The sequence below is a fragment of the Bactrocera neohumeralis genome, unplaced genomic scaffold (genome assembly GCF_024586455.1).
Source record: "Bactrocera neohumeralis isolate Rockhampton unplaced genomic scaffold, APGP_CSIRO_Bneo_wtdbg2-racon-allhic-juicebox.fasta_v2 cluster09, whole genome shotgun sequence".
Taxonomy (NCBI): domain Eukaryota; kingdom Metazoa; phylum Arthropoda; class Insecta; order Diptera; family Tephritidae; genus Bactrocera; species Bactrocera neohumeralis.
Window position 1 is genome coordinate 12194949 of NW_026089622.1, and position 25846 is coordinate 12220794.

A 25846-nucleotide genomic window follows, 5' to 3' on the forward strand; every position below is an offset into this window, starting at 1 on the left:
TTGGTCTGCACTTGAAGCTTACACATCGCTTTTTGATCCTCGCCTGTCATAGTTGTTACCGTTAGTGTGCTTACCGATTGCAATATTTTAAAAACGGAGATTGTGATCATAATATACAATAATACAAGTATTTGAATATAAAAAATCTTAGCTAAAATTGAATATAACCTAGGCTGGGAGTTTTTATTTAAAGAAAAGATAAAATAAAGTGGTAAATGTCGTACGGGTGAAGTGAAGTGGGCAACTATTATTAATTAATTAGTATTTAACTAAAATAAATAAATAAAAGCAGTACTCATTTTATGCAAGTGAGCAACCTATGAAATTCAACGTGCTTTTTTTTAAGCGGGGAAAGATGGGGGAAAAGTTTAAGTTTGTATGATAAGTAGAAACCCTGTAGTTTAGTAAAAAATTAATTTATAACTCGACCTCCCTATAACAAAAACTCTAATTTCTATAAAATTAAAATTTGTTTTTCCGAAAAAAAAACAAAATAATACATTAACTTAATTAACTTTTATATGATTAAAATTAAACACATATCATCTTGTCAAGAATTCAAAACAAATATTTTTCAGAATTCACTTCACGCAACACGAAACACCAGTAGTAATTTCGAGAATAATGGAGAGTATCGTTAATAAAGACGTGCGTACTCAACGATGTCTAGGTTCCGACTACTTGTGTGGCAATATAGAGGGCTGAAGGTCAATCATTTAATCGGGTCATTATAGTACGGTTACATAGGTACCAACAAAAACCAATTTTGAGTAGCATCGCTGTAGTTTGTAATTCCGGACCTTGTCCGGTTTTTGAAACAAAATGCTCCTATGTGAGTCGGTAGGTATATTCTTAAAGTATTTGTGCTGGACAAATTTGTGTATTGTGGTTTAGGAGATATATTCACTAAACGTATTAGAGAGCGTGGTCCCGCCCACTTTTTCAAAGTATTTTCCCACTGGTTACCCTTGCTGCCGAAAAAGATTTGTATATAGTCGACTCTCGTTAATTCGAAACTCGAGGGACTCTTGAAATATTACGAAATATCGAGTGTTTGAAATATCAAATGGTTCGATATTTGTGAGAGAAAATAAATAAAACTTCGAATTATTAAATGTTGGTTAATTTTTATTTATTAATATGAAAATGACAAGAATTAAGAGGTACATTCGTGTACATACATGTATTCGTAATGTGAATTAATTAATCTTTCGAAAGAACTGTGTTATACTGGTTTGCTTTAAAGCACAATTCTGCTGCTCACACTGCTCAATAACTTTTTTAAGAGAAAAAGTGCCTGAAATGCTTTTTCATCACTTTCGTTTTGTAGACAGAAGCTTTGTAAGGTATCAAATGAGGATCTTGCTTCCTTAACTGACACCTCTGCCAAAGGTTCCGATGTATCGTCCTCATCTTCATCGTTACTTTGCGTATCTATCGCAGATAAAATTTCGCCATCGGTTAGTGAACCTGAGATAGCAACATTTTCATCCACTTGAACAAAATCAGAAAAACTCACACCGCTGATGTCAACTATTGGTTCTATTGTTGGTTCTTCATCAACTATAAGTATTGGCAGATTTTCTTGATTTTCTTTTAAGAAACCGGATTTTTTGAAGCAGTTGAAAATCAATTTGTCAATTAGTGAGAGATTCTAAAACGGACTTAACAATTTCTTTCCGATAGAACATCTAAAAATTATGGATAATCCCTTGGTCCAATGTTTGCAATTTGAAAGTTGTATTTGGCGAAAAAAAGTAGAGTTCCACGTTGGACAATGTAGAAGGACTCTTGTGGACAGTGCAGTTGTCTAAAAATAGTAAAATTTTCCGCTTTTGTCGTTTCATGTCCCCATTAACTGTTAAAAGCCAATTGTTCAAAAGTTCTGTCGTCATCCAAGCTTTTTTGTTAGCACGATAATCAGTTGGAAATGATTTCACTCCAAACATCGCGGTTTCATTGCTTTTCCTATCACTAAGGGTTTAAGTTTTTCCGATCCATCCACATTTACTGCAAGTAAAACTATCAACCTCTCTTTACTATGTTTTCCTCCGTGACATTTTTCATCTTTAAAAGTAAGCGTCTTGTCCGGTAAACATTTAAAAGATAGGTCAGTTGCATCAGTATTAAAAATGTCTCGGGCATCATAGTTTTTAATCAAGGTCTTCAATTTACCGTGCCAATCGAAACAAACTGCATCATCAACACTTCCACTTTCCCCACAAACTTTTTTAAAAACAACTCCATTTCTCTTTTTGAAATTTGTAAGCCACCCTTCACTTGCCGCAAAGTTTTTGATGCTTAGAGTAGACGCGAACTCTTTTGCTTTTTCCTTCAACAAGTTCCCGCTAATAGACACTTTTTGTCCTCTACACTGTCTTAGCCAAATGACTTGTCGCAAAATGTACTTACAATCTTTCCGCCTCTTCTCTCTGCAACTTTGAATTGTCGAGTGTTGGACGCTGATGAGTTCGCATTAACGCGTCGTTTTGTTAAATTGCAATGATTTTTTCGTTCGAATTACCAAGTGTACGAGTATGAAAATGTCATTGATTTAGTTCGAAACATGAAGAGATTTAGTAGGGAACTCGTGATAACTTTGAATTATAGAGAGGTTCGAATTATCGCAGGTTTGAATTAACGAGAGTCGAATGTATCTTAATTTAATGCTTAGTTACGGCACTTTATAGGTCTTAGGTTAATGGCGATTTGTGGTCGTGTCTGTGGCCCGATTACACCCATCTACGAACTCATAATTTTATTACACTAAGGAACATGCACACCAAATGTCATCAAGATATCTCAATTTTTATTTATGTTACAGCTTGCACATACGGACAGATGGACGCACAAACACCAAACCAAAAAGTCACCCGGATTTCAACTACTCTCGTCATCCTGATCACTTGTATTTAATATAATGTATGTATGTACTATATACATATGTATGTATATCTTATATACATATAACAATGAATCGCAAAATGTATTGCTAAGCGCATAACTCAACAACGCCTTTACCAATTTGGTCAATTCCTTTTTCTAAATGTTCGTTGAGGTTCAAGGATGGTTTTTTCAAATAATTGCCGGGAAACCCCTAAAAACTGCCCTTTTCTTTTTCTCATTCAAACGAACGAATGTTTGTTACGAAGCCACGAAGAGGTCGCCCTAATATCGTTCGGCGTTTTTTTTGCGAGCAACGTATGACAGCCCAAGGTAAGGCAAGAATCACTCCCGGGATGCGATGACTTACGTGCGGAGTTACGGATCGCGGTCAATCAGCAATCGATCGTCACGATGTCATAGCACGTCTTTTCAAACAACAGTTATGATGTTTGATGGTGCTGTTGGATGCTAGATGTACTCTGTTGAGTGGCAAAAGAGAGGTTTGCCGGACCGACACATTCTTCGTTGGATTGTGGTTACAAATTCATCAAATTGATGAAATCATTTCTACGTAAATTCCTGTTGTAGAGAAAGATCCAGTATTATACGAAGTGATGAAAACCAATATGGTTCATGGACCTTGCGGACAATAAATGCACGAAACACTATCCAAGTGCTTTTCTTTCGGAAACACAAACTAGAAATGATGGATATCCACTCTATAGGCGTCGCTCACCAGACGACAATGGCAGAACATTCAGCATTCACCATTATTGTCTAATTCACATTCAAAACTCATATTAATGTTGAGTATTGCAGTTTGGTGTAATCGATAAAATAAGTTTGTAAGTTCGTCACTAAAGGAAGCAACATGGCGGTTATTGGTCTTGAACGAGATGAGATCAGCAAGTATCAAATGGTCGATACGTGAACTGCAATAAAGCGCTTTGTAGGATATTTACTTTTGCAATTCATGAACGTTTTCCGACTGTTGTGCGTCTCGCAGTTAATTTGGAGAGTGGCCAAATAGTATATTTCAACTCAGAGAATACAGTACAGCCAGTGAAAACACCGCCAGCAACAAAATTAACATTTACGAGTTTTTTTTCTCAACTTTCGTCAGTGATCTGTTTGCGAGAACATTGCTCTATTTGGAAATACTTTGATATTATAAGGGAATGCATCGTCGAAGAAATAGTTAAGCAGAAAGCAAAGCCAGCCAGTAGATGGACATCCAGGAGTGTTATCAACTAACGCATTAGGACGAATTTACACAATCCACCCGTAAAATAAGTATTGTTTCTACCTTCGATTAATGTTCGCGGTTCAACTTCATTTGAGTTATTGCGTACTGTGAATGGTACGGTGTGTGCATGTTTTGGAGAAGTGAGCCAGCGAACCAAAATGTCATTGCCGAAGACATTTTACATCGTCTTCGCTAAAAATTGGAAATGGGTCAATTCCGGTAGTTTGATATCAATTCCATTCGCCTTTTATCAATTCACGAAAGATGAACTCATCACGAATGTTTATCCGAACATTGGCCAAATTATCGTAACTACGATTCCTTAAGTGCACGCGCAATGTTAGCTGCCAAAAATACCGATGTTGTTGACTTAAACTGGAAGATTCAAATCGATCGATCGTCTTGACAATAAAGACGACGCCGTGAATTATCCAGTGGAATTTCTAAATTCTTTGTAGAGGCTTGGTATGCTACCGCACCATTTGCATCTCAAAGTTGGATCTGTCGTTATTATCTTTCGCAATCTGCATGCGCCGAACCTGTTTAATGGAATCCGGAAACCTGGAAATTTTGAAAAATCCCACTTTGACCCATTTAGAGTGCTCCAATCGAGTCCAAATGTATGACCGACCCCCACTAACTTTGGACGGCCGATCCACCCATGCCAGTGGCACACCCCTGGAACTCCCCTGGGGGGTTCCCCATACAATCATTTCAAAAAATCACCATTTTTGGCCTTTACATGAAAAAATCAGCTAAATGGCTATGTTTTTTCTTTATTTATTTTTAATCATATCTATTTTTTCTCTTAAGAAATTTATTTAGTCAGAACATATGTAAATGAAAAAAATAATTCAAGTGAGTTATAGAAAGGAAACTAAAAAAAAAATATTGTTTGAAGTCTTTTTTACTTTCAAGTCTGGGCAATTTCGCACGGCTCTCTAATGTCGTCGCCATAACAGCCTCTACATTTTCCGGTATAACCCGTTTGGAAACGCTAGCTAGCAACTGAACATGTCTTTCCCTTCCTTGTATGTGTGATGGAATTTTTGGATCATTAAACGGTGGATCATCTTGATTTAAATATTCTTTCAATGTATCGTACGGAATGCTTCGCGTGAATGGTGGTACAAATACGATATTTATATCATTCAAATTGATCATTTCCGTATAACTTGTGCAATTAAAGTTTATATCTGGTTTTTTACAAACTCTAAGTCGGTTCGATAGCGTAGAATTTTCTTGATGGCACAGTCGCGCTTTTCTTTCCTATCATCAAACAACATTGATAACAAGATATTTTCCGAATGCGCATAATATGAATTATCATTAATTACTTGATTGACAATTTTGCGTAAGCGAGGTTCTAGAAATCGTGACCAACCAATGAACTTGAAAAATAATGCACTGCCGTACACGACAGAGCTGTAATACTTGATATTGAAGTACATTAGCACATAACATTTAATTATAAATTCAACCAGAATTCTTAAATTTGCATCTGGATTTTCCGTTGTCACATATAATCGCAATAATCTAGCGACCTTGGTGAGCCACCGAGAATGTACAATTTTCCGGAACCACGCCGCTAGAAATTGCATGGGCCATGTCGTATAAGTACTTCGAATCGGTGGAAAATTCTTTTTTTCTGGAGCAGGGGGCATATTTTGCAACTCAATTTTCTGGAAGCCGTCCACCACCTAAAAATATATAATAATAAAATAATTAAAAATGGTTGACAATTATAAAAAATGAGTGATAGCAATAACTTACCGGAAGAGTTTCACAAGTTTCGATTTGACGGCTCAGTTTTCCGGTTGCCGATCTTGGTCCAGTGCTGGTTGATTTATCCAAAGCTTCAAACAAATGCCGAAATGGAAGTTCGTTGAAGTGTAGAAGGCAAACAAACCAATGCAATGGTCTTTTTAACAGCAATTCGAATCGTCGTATAATTCCACCGTGTGGGCCAGTGTTTGTTGGCTCATCGTAAGTGCATATTCCAATTAATGTATCCAGTGATATATTTTTATCGTTGAAAAAAACATTTAATTTGGTTGTTTTGTATTCAGCGGTTTCATGTTCCAGTCTTACGTAACCAATCAATTCAGAATTGGGTTCTCTAAAAATGACAAAATGAGGTTCTTTTACCATCCTAGTATCATCTTTTCTGCCATCGAATGAAAACGCTAACATATTGGTATCATCTTCTTTGCGAAGCACTTCTTGTTTGCATTTCTCTTTTTCTCTGCGAACTTTCGATTTATCCATGATGAAAGGTTTCCCATGCTTATCTTTAATTTTAAAATCTTGCAAAAGAGCGGTTCCCAATGCTGATGCTACTCTGTCAGGCACACCAAATCTGTCACATACCAAGGCAAAGTTAAAACAATCGTATCTCTCTGTGTATTGTGAACTTGTGCTTCTATCCATATCTTCTTGAACCGGTGGCGGTGCGTATGTTGAATCATCGGGATCTTGGTATGTTGGCATTGATGACATAGACGTTGCTCCTTGCTCTTCAGTTTCCATCATCAATGCATTCATTGTTAGTCTTCTCTGATTATGTTGATCGTGCATGAACTCTTTGAGGCGTTCGGGACCCCAGCCGCATGCACATGGAGCTGCCTTCAAATCGAATTTTCATGTTCCAATGTAAAAAATTGTTTCCAGAGATTTTACATACTCTGTAAATTGTTGGGTGTTGTTTCTTCTCTTGATTTGCTCTTGATACTTGTCAAGCAATTTATTCAATTTATTACATACACTTTTTTTCAGCATTATTTCCATACCAAGTTTTTCCCAACTTCCAATCAACCTATCTTGTACTTGAATAGTGAATGATTTATGGGAAAACTTTTTTTGTTCTGTTTTAGCGCGTTCGCTTAAGTAAAAATAATATCTCAAGATATCCAGATGGGTTGGTAAATTAAGATCAGTCAAATCAGTAGACACACCAAAAACAGTAACATCTTGCTTGGGTATATGACTCATTGGGTTTTCGATAGTTGTTGATGTAGTTGCTTCATCTTGCGGTGTAGAGGATGGTGGATTGATTGTAAACTTTTTGATTTGAAATGGTCACTTTACTTATCATTTTTTTTGAAATACCATAGTGGTTATTGCTTTAGTTCTCCTCACTTTCAGAGGTAATAAGAATGAAATGGTAATTTCAATTCTATTTCAAAATTTGCCCCTACCCAAAAGTTCGACCCAAATTGGGGGACATCAGAATTCGTTTCAGGGGTATGGTTCCTTCGGCAAAGTTTCTTATTTTGATCCCTAGAATATGATTTTCATAGAGCAATGGGCAATTTTTTTGCCTCCCCACAAATCGACCCGGCCTAATATGTACTAAATCTATCTCGCTCAGTTTTAGATGAAACGTACCAGCGTTAGGTGAACAAACCTAGAATACTCTGTAGCAACAGGTTGCAAGAGTATAAAAACACGCTTATATAATATAATAATTTTCTAAGCCCTCCAAACAAAAATTCAATAAACCCGCAAAATAAAGTTGCTTACCATTACCACCTATAAGCACCGCCACGCTATCAAAACGCCATTAACTGAAAATATATAAAATGCAATAACTAAGCACTAAATTAACATATAAAACTGTAACTTGATACAGAGATAATAGTAGATAGAGAAGATAACCCCGCTCACTCCTTATATAACGGTACTGACAGAAGCTACTAAAAGCGCGATAAATCAGTAACTAAATACCCCAGAGACATTAAATTTTACCACCGAGATGGTATGAGAGAGCTTTATGGGAGCTGGCGTAGAAGAAATTGGACGATGGGCGTGGCACCGCCCAATTTTTGGTAAAATCCCACATATCGGAACTAGACCAACCGATTTCGACAAATTTTAGTATGTGACATTCTTCTTACATTCCTATGTTAGATTGTGAAAATAGATGAAATCTATTGATCCAAAATTGTTTAAATCCAATAAAAAGTGTTCAAGCCCTTAGGTGCCGAATATTTAGACCCCGGTAGCAATAGTTCACTTTTGATCGAAACTGCACAGCAAAGAAACCGAAAAATTTATCAAATTCCAGCACAAGAAAATTTATCAGCTACTTGGCTGTGTCCGGGTTGAAAAGATCAAAGGCAAATCGATCATGTTTTGACAGATGCACATGTCTCCAGTGTCCTTGACGTGCATACGCTCCGAGAACTTAACATCGACTTGGGCCGCTATCTTGTTATAGCGAAGATATGCGCCCTCCCCTGTATAGCAAAGAAAGCTCGTCAACATACACAGGGAATCTATAATCACAATAGACAGCCGAACGATTTTCTTCTCGACGTACACTACTGCTCTCTAAAGCGCTCATCAGCAATTCGATATAAGGAAACTGTAGAACGGAATTAAAATCTTCTTACAGCTGTATGTACAGCAAGCGAAACGATTGTTTTCGGAAAGGTCAAAAGAGTAGCTGAGTACGAAGACCTTGAGAAGTTGGGCTCACAGGATAATGCTCGAGCTCGATGCTTTCTACGCAAAGATGCAGAGACTAACAGCAGGATTCAAGACTGGAGCATACTCTTGAGAACCAAAAGGGGTGAATTTGTGGCTGATGTTCAAAGCATACAGAAGTTATGGAGGGAACATTTCTCCAGCCTGCTGAACGTCCGTGAATATGTAACATCTGAAAAAGGCGAACTCGATTCCCTAATTGACGACGATAGATTAGATGTTTCATTACCCGACTATGATGATGTTCGAAAAGCAATTACCCACCTAAAAAAAAACAAAGCTGCAGGGGCCGATGGATAACCGGATATCACATTTACGCTCCTATCCTGCATAACACCCGTTCGTCGATTTTAAAGCCGCCTCAGACAAAAAATAGACCGTCTGAATGCCACTATGTCTATGTATCCACGCAAATCTAATACGGCTATGTAAGATGACATTGACCAGCAACTCCGTCAGGATCTTGAAGGACCTTTCCTTTTTTTAATTATCCGAAACATCCGAAATATAATGAATTCTGTTCCTCTGGATAACGTTTTCTACATCAAATCAATTAAAATTGAATCGCAAAACTCTGACATTAATCCAATGAAAACTCATGAATGATGATATACTTCAAATTACTGCTAAAAAATTCCTATAGAAGAGATGAGAGAAACTTGTAGAAAGCATGATACACAGATGTGTGCTGTAATTGGAAATAGAGGATGTAGTACCAAGTATTCTAAACGCAAGGATTTTCCAATAATAATGATATGATTTCTAATCAAATAATATCTCACTAATTGTTTTTGTTTAATACGAAGTATAATCGATACATTTAAGTCCTTCAAATGACTTCTACGACCTTTATTGCAAGAACAAATTCGACTAACCCATATTTCGGGTACTTGTTCTGGTAAACCAACTCGTTTGGCATGAATAGCATGTTCAATATTGATATTTAAAGTTTTTTTATTGCTAAAGACCAATGACTCCAAATAACCACAAAAGAACTAGTCTAATGGTATTAAATAACAACTTCTTGGAGGGCATTTAATATCACAATTTCCTGACATAATCGAATTTTCAAACTTTTCTCGCAATATTTTGATTGTGGAACGTGCTATGTGGCACGTAGCCCCTTCCTAATGAAACCAGATGTTGTCAAGACAAACTTCTTCAAATTGCGGCCATAATAACCAACTGGTCAACAGCCTCAATTCGAAAGAAGTTCGTACCAATGATTCCAGCAGAACAAACACCACACGAAACTGTAAATTTTGATGAGTGTATCGGTTATGAATTTGTGAATCTATTCGAACCAGAATCGACAGTGATTTTATTTACTCATATGAAAGTGAACCTCTTTGGAAAAGATGATTTCCTTAAAAAAAATTGTTATCGTTTGCAAGTGGTTCCAAAGGAAAAATCAGTCTTTCTCTTCCTCTGCTTCCCCGGCAGGTACTGCGTCGAATTCTCCTAGGGCGTATTCCTTCGGACAACATGGCCTTGCCAGCGTAGCCGCTGTCTCTTCATTCGCTGAACTATGTCAGTGTCATCATATCTCGTACAGTTACTGTTCAATCGACTGCAGTATTTCTGTTGCCAATGCGCAAAAGATCTTAAATTTTCCGCAAAACCTTTCTTTCGAAAACTCGTAACGCTGACTTTTCAGATGTTTCCTCTGCAACATATAGCACCACGGGAATGATGAGTGACTTGTGGATTTTAGCCTTTGCTCGTCGAGAGAGGACTATACTTCTCGATTGCCTTCTCAGTCCGAAGTAGCATCTGTCGGAGAAAGAGTTAGAAGAGTTATTCTGCATTGGATTCGGTTGCTGTTAATACTGGCTTCAAGATAGAAGGAATTATCTACGGCTTCGAAGTTATGACCGTCAACAATGACGTGGGATCCTAGTTGCGAGTGCGACGACTGTTCTTTTGATAACTATCAGACCCATTTTCTTTGTTTCCATATACTGTCTGGAGAAAACAGAACTAACGGCGCGGATGTTGAAGCCAATGATATCAATATAGTACGAAACTGAACACTCTTATTAAAGATTGTGCCTTCTCCATTTAGCTCTGCATCTCAAACTATAGGAGAATAGAGATGATTGAAAAAATCACACGATAGGTAGTCGCCTTATCTGAAACCTCGGTTAGTATCGGACGGCTCGGAGGAGTCCTTCCCGGTCTTGCCTAAGCTTTTGGCATTCCTCAACGTCAGTTTAAACTGCGGGTTTTGTGAGGATACCACATTTAGACATAGCGACTGGCAATCCTTCGGTCGCCGCCACTTTATTGAACTTGTCAGATTGTATTTGCTATTCCAACTTCTTCGTGGTCGCGCATTAGAACGTCCGTTCCATCGTTGGACCCTTTTTCCGTTTTGCTGATGAGTGCTCTCAGGAAGCAGAAGTGCAAGTCGAGTAGAAAATCGTTGAGCTGTCTGTTGGAATTGTAGCTTCTCGACGTCGAATTTTCCTTGTGCGTGTTTTTCTGCACAGAGGCGGTTGCCTATCTTCTCTGCAAAAAGTCAATGCTAGGAATTCGTAGCGTGCGCACGTCATAAACACTAGAGACGTGTCTTCGAAACATCAAAACACGCTCGAAATTTTCAACAAATCGACAAACAGCGAGCACAGGAGGACTATTATTACCACCATAAAATGGAAAAGAGCGGACGAAAAGTTGTGATTAAGAACGATTGTTTCGATTGTAAAATTAAATAGTTTTTAAACGCTGTTCTTGCGTATATCTTTCCATGATGACATTTTAAACAATACAATGAAAAAAAATTACAGATCATGACATATTAAAAATGGCCGAACCGGTATTTGGAAATCATATCATCCCTTTTAGAATATTCCATATACTATAGCATCAAAACTTTGAGTAATTTTTATTAATTTCACATGATTATTTTAGGTTTTGTAAATTGTGAGATTTCCATTATTACGAATTATTCGCGAATTACTATATTAAATTTTTTAATTCTTCTTCTTAATTGGCGCAGACACTGCTAACGCGATTATAGCTGAGTTAACAACAGCGCGCCATTCGTTTCTTCTTTTCGCTACGTGGCGCCAATTGGATATTCCAAGCGTAGCCAGGTCCTTCTCCACCTGGTCCTTCCAACGGAGTGGAGGTCTTCCTCTTCCTCTGCTTCCCCCGGCGGGTACAGCGCCGAATACTTTCAGAGCTGGAGTGTTTTCGTCCATTCGGACAACATGACCTAGCCAGCGCAGCCGCTGTCTTTTAATTCGCTGAACTATGTCAATGATATCGTACATCTCGAATGCGATATTCGCCGTGGCCAACACGCAAAGGACCATAAATCTTTCGCAGAACTTTTCCCTCGAAAACTCGCAACGTCGACGCATCAGTTGTTGACATCGTCCAAGCCTCTGCACCATATAGCAGGACGGGAATTATGAGTGACTTATAGAGTTTGGTTTTTGTTTGTCGAGAGAGGACTTTGCTTCTCAATTGCCTACTCAGTCCGAAGTAGCACCTGTTGGCAAGAGTTATCCTGCGTTGGATTTCTAGGCTGGCATTTGATCACAGGAGATATTTTGTCTTGCCCTCGTTCACTGCCAGACCCATTTCTTTTGCTTCCTTGTCCAGTCTGGAGAAAGCAGAACTATCGGCGCGGGTGTTGAGGTCGATGATATCAATATCAGCGGCATACGCCAGCAGCTGTACACTCTTATAAAAGATGGTATCTTCTCTATTTAGTTCTGCAGCTCAAACTATTTTCTCCAGAAGGAGGTTGAAGGAATCGCACGATAGGGAATCACCTTGTCTGAAACCTCGTTTGGTATCGAACGGCTCGGAAAGGTCCTTCCCGATTCTGACGGAGGTTTTTGTGTTACTCAACGTCAGTTTACACAGCCGTATTAGTTTTGCGGGAATACCAAATTCAGACATCGCGGCATAAAGGCAGCTCCTTTTCGTGCTGTCGAAAGCAGCTTTGAAATCGACGAAGAGGTGGTGTGTATAGATTCTTCTTTCACGGGCCTTTTCCAAGATTTGGCGCATGTTGAATATCTGGTCGGTTGTTGATTTTCCAGGTCTAAAGCCACACTGATAAGGTCCAATCAGCTTGTTGACGGTGGGCTTTAATCTTTCACACAATACGCTAGATAGAACCTTATATGCGATGTTGAGGAGGCTAATCCCACGGTAGTTGGCGCAGATTGTGGGGTCTCCTTTTTTATTGATTGGGCATAGCACACTTAAATTCCAATCGTTGGGCATGCTTTCGTCCGACCATATTTTACAAAGAAGCTGATGCATGCTCCCTATTAGTTCTTCGCCGCCGTGTTTGAATAACTCGGCCGGCAATCCGTCGGCCCCTGCCGCTTTGTTGTTTTTCAGGCGGGCAATTGCTATTCGAACTTCTTCCTGGTCGGGTAATGGAACGTCTGCTCCATCGTCATCGTGTGGGGAATCGGGTTCGCCTTCTCCTGGTGTTGTGCATTCACTGCCATTCAGCAGGCTGGAGAAGTGTTCCCTCCATAATCTAAGTATGCTCTGGGCATCGGTGACTAGATCACCTTTGGGGGTTCTACAAGAGTATGCTCCGGTCTTGAAACCTTCTGTAAGCCGCCGCATTTTTTCGTAAAATTTTTGAGCATTACCCCTGTCGGCCAGCTTATCAAGCTCTACGTACTCACACATTTCGGCCTCTTTCTTTTTCTGTCTTCAAATGCGTCTCGCTTCCCTTTTCAACTCTCGGTATCTATCCCATCCCGCACGTGTTGTGGTCGATCGTAACGTTGTGAGGTAGGCAGCCTGTTTTTTCTCCGCTGCGACACGGCACTCCTCGTCGTACCAGCTGTTCTCTTGCATTTTCCGGAAACCAATGGTTTCGGTTGCAGCTGTACGTAGGGAGTTTGAAATGCCGTCCCACAGTTCCCTTATACCGAGTTGTTGACGAGTGCTCTCAGAGAGCAGGAGTGCTAGCCGGGTAGAAAATCGTTCTGCTGTCTGTTGTGATTGCAGCTTCTTGACGTCGAACCTTCCTTGTGTTTGTTGGCGTGCGTTTATTGCTGCACAGAAGCGGGTGCGAATCTTGGCTGCAACAAGATAGTGATCCGAGTCGATGTTAGGACCTCGGAGCGCACGCACATCTAAAACACTGGAGACGTGTCTTCCGTCTATCACAACATGATCGATCTAGTTGGTAGTTTTTCGATCCGGAGACAGCCAGGTAGCTTGATGAATCTTTTTATGCTGGAATCTAGTACCACAGATAACCATATTTCGCCGAAGTCGATCGTCCTCAACCCATTTGGGGATGTTTCGTCGTGGAGGCTGAATTTAACGACCGTAGTGCCAAATATACCTTCTTTGGCCACCCTGGCGTTAAAGTCGCCAAGCACGATTTTGACATCGTGGCGGGGGCAGCCCTCATAAGTGCGCTCCAAGCACTCATAAAAGGCATCTTTGGTCACATCGTCCTTCTCTTCCGTCGGGGCGTGGGCGAAATTCAGCGATATGTTGAAGAACCGCGCTTTGATGCGGATTGTGGCTAGACGTTCATTCACCGGAGTGAATGATAGTACTCGGCGACGAAGTCTCTCTCCCACCACGAATCCCACACCAAAGTTGCGCTCCTTTATATGGCCACTGTAGTAAGTGCCACAAGGACATACTCGTCTTTGTCCTTGTCCCGTCCATCGCATTTCTTGGACGGCGGTGATGTCAGCCTTTATTTTTGCGAGGACATCAACCAACTGGGCAGCGGCACCTTCCCAATTAAGGGTCCGGACATTCCAGGTGCATGCTCTCAAATCGTAGTCCTTATTTCGTTTGCCGTGGTCGTCATCAAAAGGGGGGTCTCTCATCCGAGGCTGGTTGTTACTATTCATTGGGGGTGTTTTTTTTACGTGGCGGGTCCCAAACTCAGCGCACAACCCTATGTAGGGGATATTTCGCCTTCTCACTTTAGCTCGCCTTCAAACGGATGTTCTTAGGCTACCCAGAGGATACTTGGTCAAAGACCGGAAGTAGTGAGCTGCTTGAGTCATATGTAAAAGAATCGTTTCTGGCCACTCCCAAGTGAATGGCGATCAGAGAACTTTCCTCACTTGCGTGAACTTCTTCACATAATTAAATGTATAAAATAATAGGCAAGTAATCATATTTTAAGCCAAAATGTTTTGCATGATAACGGTATTTCTGGTTTTCTCGTAAAAACACCGAAAACTGAATAGAATCGTATGTCAACATACTACATCCTAGGTTCATAGTTGTCGCCTTAGGAGAACATCCTGGTAAGTAGGTAACTAGGACTCAGAAAGATTGTACGGATATATGCCAAACACAGGACATTTCTGTCTAAATTTAAATTTAGATACAGACATTTTGAGTTCTGTGTTCTGTTGAGAGAATATAAGTGATAGCACTCGGCGAAATCAACGACATGAGTGAAGAAACTCGATGAAAAAATATTTATGTGGAGACCAGTCCGAACGTGTCGTATGGCGCAGGGAAATCAATGTAAGTGATAGTGATCCCTCTGCATTTTTTTATTATTAGCTGGGCATTGCATGTAAATGCATTATGTATATATCGGGTGATTTTTTAAGAGCTTGATAACTTTTAAAAAAAAAAACGCATAAAATTTGCAAAATCTCATCGGTTCTTTATTTGAAACGTTAGATTGGTTCATGACATTTACTTTTTGAAGATAATTTCATTTAAATGTTGACCGCGGCTGCGTCTTAGGTGGTCCATTCGGAAAGTCCAATTTTGGGCAACTTTTTCGAGCATTTCGGCCGGAATAGCCCGAATTTCTTCGGAAATGTTGTCTTCCAAAGCTGGAATAGTTGCTGGCTTATTTCTGTAGACTTTAGACTTGACGTAGCCCCACAAAAAATAGTCTAAAGGCGTTAAATCGCATGATCTTGGTGGCTAACTTACGGGTCCATTTCTTGAGATGAATTGTTCTCCGAAGTTTTCCCTCAAAATGGCCATAGAATCGCGAGCTGTGTGGCATGTAGCGCCATCTTGTTGAAACCACATGTCAACCAAGTTCAGTTCTTCCATTTTTGGCAACAAAAAGTTTGTTAGCATCGAACGATAGCGATCGCCATTCACCGTAACGTTGCGTCCAACAGCATCTTTGAAAAAATACGGTCCAATGATTCCACCAGCGTACAAACCACACCAAACAGTGCATTTTTCGGGATGCATGGGCAGTTGGCCACCAAGATCATGCGATTTAACGCCTTTAGACTATTTTTTGTGGGGCTACGTCAAGTCTAAAGTCTACAGAAATAAGCCAGCAACTATTCCAGCTTTGGAAGACAACATTTCCGAAGAAATTCGGGCTATTCCGGCCGAAATGCTCGAAAAAGTTGCCCAAAATTGGACTTTCGAATGGACCACCTAAGACGCAGCCGCGGTCAACATTTAAATGAAATTATCTTCAAAAAGTAAATGTCATGAACCAATCTAACGTTTCAAATAAAGAACCGATGAGATTTTGCAAATTTTATGCGTTTTTTTTTTAAAAAAAAGTTATCAAGCTCTTAAAAAATCACCCGATATATATGTATGTGTGTATATTAATATATTAATATATAAATAGATATTTATATTTTGTAGAATTTCGGCTTTGCTGATAAGTAAGCATGTTCAATGATATTTGAACAGAGCGAACGAGGTTATCACTTTTTTCACCGAAGTGATGAACAACGAAAAATAAAACAACTGGGTTGGAGGTTTAATCGATAATCAGCCTTCCGTTTTATTTCGTGGTTTCTTAAATACTAATATTTTGCTTTCTTGCAACAACTTAAAAATAAATGTTTGCATAACAATTCTCAGGAAATGTGTCTTGCGCATTTTGCAAAGTAATACAATTAATAATAATAAAGTTATTATACATTTTGTTAACTGTTGCATTTTCGTTAGCGGAAATGCACTTGAATGAACAATAAATACAAATTATTAAAATTATTCGGAATTAATGGTACATTTTGTTAACTGTTGCAATTGGACAAACAATTCTTTGGAAAACACAATTAATAAATATTCGTATTAAAATTCTTTGGAAATAGTATTCTTTATAACAGTTATCCTCCGATATCATCCATTTTCACACTATCAGTAGAAATTCTTACAGGATTTGTACTTAGCAAATTTGGTTGTTGTAGCTTAAGTGGTTTAGGAGATATGTACACTAAACTTGTTAGAGTGGGAGCCAGGCCACGACAACTTTAAAAAAAAAAATTTCCCTCATGTGCCCTTTGCTATATTTGTGCTATATATACCAAAGCCAAACAAAATAACAAAACACAAAGCGGGCGCGAAACTAAAACCAAATTACAACCTAAATCAAAAACAACAAGTAAGGAAGGGGTAAGTCTGGGTGCAACCAAACATATTTTATTGTTGCAACTTGCAGGATTCAAGGCCAGTGAAATACCTTAAAGTGTAAACGTCAACCAAAGGGTCGGAATCCAAGGAATTTTATATATAGATACTCTATATTACTCATACCCTAACCGACATAATCGATATGTACAAACCACATATAGTCCAAGTCCATATCATCCAATTCGGGCCAAAAATATTCGGTTATCATTGAGTGGTAGCGTTCCCGCTCACAGTAACGTGCCGATCTTGATCATCACAGAAGAGGTACGACCCAATGACGACGTAATTGTAATTTTTTCGAAATGTAATGGTGAATGTTCACAGGAATAAAAATTTTCATTGATATCTCGAACCGTTTTTGTTTTACATAAAAGAAAATTTGTAGCGCTCTTATTAAAAAACCCGCTCTTAAAGTTGAGGCCACTGACTCCGAATTTCGGTAAAAAATTTTAATAATTTTGACTCGTTGATGGATCGTATATCTTTCCATTATGAAACCTTGATGAAGAGAAATGTCAAAATAGCAGGAAAAAATTTGACGTCGTTTGCTACCCTGTCTACTTTTGTAGTACCCTATTGAAAAACCCTATAGAATTTAAATTCAAATCAAGGTATTATTTATTATTTATTGAGCGCACCCACAAAAACTACAAACGTTGTTCTACAAAAACAACAATCGTCTCAAATAGCATCAGTAACATCAAAAGTTAATATAGCAACCAAATAGTCGATGCCCAAATTTTGAGTAAAACCCGCAACAACTACATCTTCATTCATGAACGTAAGAGCACTATCAACAAGTAAAGTCGATTCATTCATAAAAGCAGACACCATCGCATCTCTCCGAACATGCCTTTGCCATCAAGCGTCTTTTCGCGAAAATTGAGCAGTTTCTGATATTCTTCTATTAGGGAAAAGTGCCAACATAGCTTTTGTCGATTTAAAATATTTTACAATTGTGTTACAGCGGCTAAAGGAGCGGCGACAATCGGCGGCCGTTCGTTTGTCTTTTTCGGCGCAATTCGGATTTTCTACCAACAACAGAATGTGGTGACGCTTTATAGTCGCGTCAATCCTTCGACCGTGACAATGAGATTTCGTATGAAGCAATGAGCATACATTTTTTATTTACATACAAAGTTGTGTGTAGACAATTTTACAAACATTATGCGTATGGTTCTTTCAAATTTGTTTACATGCACACATAATTACACACGTGAACATGTGCGACCGTTTGGTCCTTTAAGATGTTGATTTCATTGAATGATCCATGAATTATCAAACTCACATTAATTAAATACTTAGGTAATAATACAAACATGATGTTATTATAGGTGTGTATGTGGGAAGCGATGACAAGACAACACGTAGTGGACACACCTACTAATAACGTACGCACACTCATCACACTGGCCTAAGACAACACGCAACCAGGAATAAAGGGATGTTAAACTTATTCCAGTGTGAGAGCGCCTCAAAATTAGCGTTTTTTATAACATTTTCCATTATGGCCAGATTCGACAAAATAATAATTTTTGGGCATTTAAATTGAACCACCCAACATTTAGTACGAATAAAAATTACTTAATAGTGGTTATTTATTATATGGAGAAACTATTTAAATCTTTTTAACGAATATTATAACAACTGACTTTTGTCCTTTCAATACCCAATAATAGGATTTAAGCTTTTTACCTCGCAATCATTAAATGTTTTTAATCATTTTCCATTGATAACAAAACTATGATGCTTCAAATTACAAAACGATTCATCAAATATCTTTAAATTTCACAAATTTATTTAATTTTCATTGTTTTAAATTTTTGTAAGAGGTCTTGAACGATGCAACAAATCCCTCCGTTAACATATTTTTTTGGTAAGATTTCAATCTGGCCATCGCTTGTTTCCAATTGATAAACGTCAAAACCTACTGAACTCGATTAGCTGTCAAAGTTCAGTAGGTTTTGACGTTTAGCAATTGCTCTCTCACTTCCAGTGAGAGAGGAGTTAAACATCTCTTTATCTCTGACGCAACACTGATAATAGGGATACCAACCTGACAAAAGGAACATAAGCGCAGTCATCAAACAGTCAGTCAGAGATAAAGAGATCCCCAACTCTCCTGTCACTGAAAATGTGAGAACCGCTCACCTACCGATCTTTTACAGTTGACTGAATTGTGTAGGTTTTGAGGTTTTGCAATTGGAATGACTGATTGCCAGATTGAAATTATACCAAAAATATATGTGAACGGAGGAATTTGTTGCCGCCCTTCAAGATCGCTAATAAAAATTTAAAACAATGAAAATCAAAGAAATTGCCAAATTTAAATATATTTCATGAAACGTTTTGCATAGTAGAATTATATATATTTCAATTAAAAATTATTAAAAACATTTATTAATTGAGAACTAACAGGCTTAATTCACATTAATAAGTATTGAAATATCAAAAGTTAGTTGTTTTAATATACCATAAAATCATAAAAAAGGATTTAAGCAGTTTCGCCATATTTTAAAAGTGCAATAAATAATAATTTGCAATCGTAATAAATGTTGGGTGTTTTAATTTGATTGCCCAAAAATTCTTATTTTGTTCGATCTGCCCATAAAGGACAATGTTATAAAAACGCTTATTTTAGGCGCTCTGACACTGGAATAAGTTGGGCATCCCATTATCCCTGTAGTCAGTGCACGCGACGCATTTATTTACATAAGCGGACGGATCTGTTGTGAAAAACATTGAACTAATAAAACAATTGAATTAATTAACAAGTGCGTTTGTTTAATGGGCGATCCCACAAATTTGGTGACAAAAGTGGTATGGTAGCTCCGTGGAAAATTAAGAAAAAACTTTTCAACAGAAATTAGCAGTTTAAATTTTTAAAATAAAAATAAATTAAACTAAGACGTTTTCGAAAACTAAATAAACGTAAAGACAGTTCGGTGAAATACTTAAGCGCAGCGAAGCGTGCGTCAAATACTCTTCTTTTTTAACACAAAGAAAGTTTAAAACGCAGAAGAAACCGCTGAATAAATACGGACGTGTAACAGTATCTGAAAACGCAGTGACTGTAGCAGCAGAGGCAATATCGAGAGACCATCAAGTGAGCACTGCGTATCACTTAGAACGCAGGCGTACGAAGCTGTACGAGCAGCGGCAGAGCACTAGTTAGAACACAGGCATACGAAGCTGCATTGAAGCAGAAGCCGGCAGCAGCAGAGCATCAGTTAACACGGGAGTAACAGGCGGCGTCCATAGCGGTATTTATTTACCACATAAGTAATATGTATAATTCAAACGAATTTTAATTTATTTTGTAATTTTATTCGTCTTAAAATATTTCTTAAGAGATTTCCAAATTTTGTATGTAATAAACGTACATGTATAAAATTTTGTAACTTTTCGCATTATTATAATAATATTTTGTATTGATATTAAAGGGCTGTTTCCAGATCTCTAAAAAAAAAACTGGTGCGTGGAGTCCCTACGCGCGGAAGGAGTTAAACTTCTTAGTGATATTCCAAGAAATGCATATCATTTTGTATGAAAGAAAACTAGCGATAGGGAAAGGATAAAAATATGGTGTTGTGACCAACACTTTCTTAAATTCATATACAACATCACACAAAATTCAATTTGCACCTTCTCTATGCTTTAAGCAGAGAACTTGAAATAAAATTTTAGAAGTTATTCAATTTATGATTTTTAGCGTTTGCCATCGTCGCGAAAATACGCTTGTTGACAAAGGCATGCTCGGGGAGATGTTACGGCGTCTGTTTTTATGAATGAAGCGAGGTCGCTTGTGGAATTTGCGCCTGCGTTTATGAATGAAATCGTTTTTGTTGTAAAATTTACTATATTTGATTAAATGTCCAAATTGACTATAAATATTACTATGCATGCATTCATACAAAATTATACTCATATCATAATTAATTGGGCAAAATCGGCCCACTGCCACGCCCACAAAATGGCGAGAACCGAAAACCTATAAAGTGTCATAACTAAGCCATAAATAAAGATATTGAAGTGAAATTTGGCACAAAGGATCGCATTAGGGAGGACATATTTGGACGTAATTTTTTTGGAAAAGTGGGCGTGGCCCCGCCCCCTACTAAGTTTTTTGTACATATCTCGGAAACTACCAGAGCTATGTGAAACTCTATAGAGTCGTTTCCTTCAGGCATCTTCATATACAGTTCAAAAATGGAAGAAATCGGATAATAACCACGCCCACCGCCCATACAAAGGTTATGTTGAAAATCACTAAAAGTGCGTTAACCGACTAACAAAAAACGTCAGAAACACAAATTTTACGGAAGAAATGACAGAAGGAAGCTGCACCCAGGCTTGTTTTAGAAATTGAAAATGGACGTGGCGTCGCCCACTTATGGACCAAAAACCATATCTCAGGAACTACTTCACCGATTTCAATGAAATTCGGTATATAATATTTTCTTAACACCCTGATGACATGTACGAAATATGAGTGAAATTGGTTAACAACCACGCCTTCTTCCAATATAACGTTATTTTGTTGTTCTCGTGGACTAGAACGAGGTGGTTGAGCTGCATGTTGCGTTTGGGGTGCAGCCACTTTTTGCGTCAGGTAAACTTTGGACCACTGTCGCCAGAACTGTTGCTTGAGACAGCAAACAAGTTGCCATCTCACGCAACAACGAACTGGGTCCACTGGCACCTTCTCTGGAGGTAATGCTCGCAGGGAGCATCCTATCAGTAGATGCGCCGGTGTTAACGTGGACGAGAACGAGGTCGTTGAGCTGCATGTTGCGTTTGGGGTGCAGCCACTTGTTGCGTTCCTGAAGGCCCGTCAGGTAAACTTTGGACCACTGTCGCCAGAACTGTTGCTTGAGACAGCAAACAAGTTGCCATCTCACGCAACAACGAACTGGGTCCACTGGCACCTTCTATGGAGGTAATGCTCGCAGGGAGCATCCTATCAGTAGATGCGCCGGTGTTAACGCCTCGCCGTCGTTGGGGATGGCCTCCACTTCGGCCAACAGTGTTGCTAGCTCCTCGGCTATGAGTAGCGCGTTGCCGATTACGCGAACGATATGGTGTTTGGCGGATTTCACCTCGGCTTCCCATAATCCGCCGAAGTGCGGCGCCCTTGGTGGTATAAAGGTGAAGCAGAACCCTTCGTCTGCTGCGAATCTCTTCGGGTGTGAACCCATCGCTAGAAACGCTTCCTTCAATTCGCGCAGCTTGCGATCGGCGCCTACGAAATTTGTGGCGTTGTCGCTGAATATCTTCGTCGGCATTCCTCGGCGTCCAATGAACCTTTTCAGGGCGAGAATAAATGAATTAGAAGATAGGTCCGAAACTAATTCTAAATGTACTGCTTTGGACGTAAAGCAAATGAAAACTGCAATATATGCTTTTACGGGTGGTCGACCGCGTATTTTTAGAGTTGTGTATATCGGACTACAAAAATCTACGCCACATATAAGAAAGGGCCGTAGTGCTCGAAGTCTTTCGACTGGCAAATTTCCCATTATTGGGTTTTGCAACTTCGGCTTGTAATGAAAACAATGTATACAGTTTCTTACGGTTCTACTGCAAGTTTCTCGGTCATTAATTAGCCATATGCGTTCTCGAAGAAGCGCAACCAACGCTTTAGCCCCAGCGTGGTGATTTCGAATATGCAGGAACCGTAAATACGTTATAACGAAGTGCGAACTTTTATTTAATAAAAGCGGAAATTTAGCATCGTATGGGAGAGGTGCATTTAATATGCGACCTCCTACTCGGATTAATTTGAATGACAGCGACATATCCGAGTACTCATGCAAAAACGGGTTGAGTTTTTGCAAGTTTGCGGGTAGGGTGGTACCTTGATGCAATTTTTGAATAACATCCGAAAATTCTGAATGTTGGACCACCTGTGCAATTTTTAGAAAACTCAAGTTTAGTTCTTCTGAAGTCAGATCCTGTCCCATGAAGGATTTTGGTGGTCGTCTCATCCATCGTAATATGTATGCGACCACACGAAGCAATTTTTTATGAGACGAAAATTTTTCAATAAGGTCCATTATTGAATTTTTCTCAGTAGTAGACCATAATGCAGGGTCTTCTAGGAGGAACTGTGGACCGCCAAACCATATCGAATTTTTCAATTCGTCCGCGTTACAAACCCGAGACACTTGATCCGCATGATTTTGTTTCGTTGGCACATGTCGCTAATGTACTTTGTCAGTCAACTCTTGAATTTCGGACACTCTGTTTGCGACGAAGGTTTGTAGTGAGGATGGATGTGTTTTAATCCAATGTAAAACGATTTCAGAGTCTGTCCAAAATGTAATATTTTCGAAATATCGACTCAACATAGGCGCTACTCTTGACCATAATTTCGAAAGAAGATGTGCTGCCGAGAGCTCAAGACGCGGAAGAGATTTTGTCTTCACCGGAGCCACTCTAGACTTTGCAATAAGCAGCATACATTTAATACCACTAGCAGATTGGCTTCGTATGTATAAGCAGCAACCGTACGCCCTTATTGAGGCGTCGGAGAAGCCATGTATTTGGCAGATAGCACTCGACTCAACGTTTACGTAACGAGGAATGCTTATCGATGAGAGCTGCATTAGGTTGGCTTTAAAGTTCTGCCAGCTAGTGTCAAGGTGCAATGGAATCGACTCATCCCAATCTAGTTTTTGGATCCAAAGCTCTTGAAATAAGATTTTTGCTTTGGTCACTAGTAGGGCTAGTTATCCAAGATGATCAAAAAGGCGAGCAGAAACTGACAATATATTTCTTTTAGTGGCTCGCAGATCATTAAAATTGTCATCTATTATATTTCATTGTATTGGCATCACTGAGCATTTGCAAACACTGTGTTGCGAGAAATGGAGCAGGCGCAGTGCCGTAAGTTAAGGTGTTAAGACGAAAAATGTGAAATTGCTCAGAAAGATGCTCTCTCCACACAATAAGCTGACAATTTCTGTTTTCTTCATGTATAATCATATGACGGCACATTTTAGTAATGTCCGCTGTTAGTGCATACTTATGTAAGCGAAAACGAAGAAGAGTTGAGTATAACTCTTCTTTGATGGTTTGACCTACCATCAAAAGTTCATTCAACGCTTTTTGAGTTGATGATCGACTCGAGGCATCAAATACAACACGTAATTTGGTTGTTGTGCTCTCGGGCCTTAAAACGCATTGATGCGGAATGAAGTAGCGTGGCTCACTCGGGATCTTATTGTTCGTTGGGCTCATGTGACCCAATGCTCTATATTCATTCATAAAGTCCAGATACATTTTACGAAGTTCTGTATCTTTTAATGTCCTTCTCTCCAGGGCCTGTAACCGCCGAACTGCGGTTTAATAGGAGTGACCGAGTAACTTACGGTCAGCTTTAAAAGGCATTCTGACTTGAAGCCGTCCTGAAGGCAACACTTGAGTTGTATTTACAAAAAATTTTCACACTCTTGTTGCTCTGGTGTGAATTTGATGCCATTTGATTCTGAAGGTAATTCTTCAAGAGCCCAAAATTTTTGGACTACTGAATCTATTGGCGTAAAGTCTTCTTCAGCTTGGCATAATGTGCTATGTAATCTGGGAGGAGAACTTATATTACTTTCGTATTTGCCAGATACAATTCATCCTAAAAGGGTTTTCTGAAGAGTTGGTTGGTTAGGGCCATTTTTAATTTGACCAACAGCTAAAAGATCGAAAAATGTTTCAGCACCCAATAAGATGTCAACTTTGTTACATTTGTGGAATTCTGGATCCGCCAATTCAATATTGTGCGCAATTTTCCAGCCATTAACATTGATGTTATGGTCTGGATGATTTGCCGAAATGCATCGTATTACCCAGAATTCCGCCGAAAATTCTAAATTATTTAACCGTGACTTGACAAACGCGCTTAGTTTTGACCCCACTTTTGTATTGGAATTGCCAATTCCAATTACGCTTAATGTTTTGTGCTGGCGTCGAATCCGCAACTTTTGTGCCAAGTCCTCCGTCATAAAGTTGACCTGGGAGCCTGAGTCCAGCAAGGCTCTCGCAGGCAGGTAATCTCCGCAGCTGCTCCTTACTAGAATTACTGCTGTTGCCAACATGACCCGATCCGGCATACTGGCTGTATGCATGGCATGTGTAGTTGATGGTTGCGGATGAGGTGCAGCGGGGAAGGACACTGGATACTGGTGCAACAGCGAGTGATGGGATCGATTGCATATGCGGCAACGATCCGCTCTGCACTTAGAGACCGTGTGTCCCTTACGCAAACAGTTTATGCATAAGGGCACCGATTTCACGAACTCGAACCTCTGCTGCACCGGAAGCGCCTTAAAAGTGGGGCAGGCAGTTAGAGGGTGATCCCTCGATTTGCATTGTTGGCAAAGAGGCTGCCTCGTATTTGCTGCAACTAGCGCCGATTTGGTCCTATCCATTTGTTGTTGCTTCCCATGACTACTACTGCCTGTTGGTATGGGCTTCGTCCTTGAGTGGGATGCTCCTTCCGCTGATAGTTGCTGGTATCTCCTATTTAGGGTGGCTTCACAGTCCTTCCACAGTGGCAGTTTGTCATAGTCCAGCGCTTCTTCCCATTTGGATCGGGTGGCAGGGTCAACCTTTGTTATTACTAAATGTATGATTATTGCGTTCGTTATTTGTGTTTCATCGCCCAGCGATAGCAATGAATCATATACCGCTGACACTTCGTCAATCATTGAACGCAGGGAAGGCGCAGAAGGCTTTGGGATTGTTGGCAGCTCAAAAAGTTTAGATATTGTATTGAAAAATATCAGACATTTATTATCATAAACTTTTTTGGGACTTGCCAACGCCTTCGGATAATTTTCATCCGACATCTGAAAC

At 39.3% G+C, this 25846-nt stretch overlaps 2 protein-coding genes across 16 annotated transcripts in view; both read right to left on the reverse strand.

Moving 5' to 3' along the window:
• The window catches only part of LOC126764541 (endothelin-converting enzyme 2), a 1258369-nt gene that overhangs the window by 606585 nt on the left and 625938 nt on the right, over window positions 1-25846 (reverse strand). The window lies entirely within an intron of this gene.
• Window positions 4961-7162, reverse strand: LOC126764548 (uncharacterized). The gene is made up of 2 exons (XM_050482243.1): window positions 5906-7162; window positions 4961-5832 (listed from the first exon to the last, which is right to left on the reverse strand). The coding sequence occupies exons 1-2, from the start codon at window positions 6707-6709 to the stop codon at window positions 5323-5325; spliced, it is 1314 nt and encodes a 437-aa protein (XP_050338200.1). The 5' UTR covers window positions 6710-7162; the 3' UTR covers window positions 4961-5322.

Coding starts and splice junctions, on each gene's coding strand:
- LOC126764548 (XM_050482243.1), bottom strand. CDS start 6,709: ATGCACGATCAACATAATCAGAGAAGACTAACAATGAATGCATTGATG. Junction 5,833..5,905: donor AAACTTGTGAAACTCTTCCG/GTAAGTTATTGC, acceptor ATATATTTTTAG/GTGGTGGACGGCTTCCAGAA.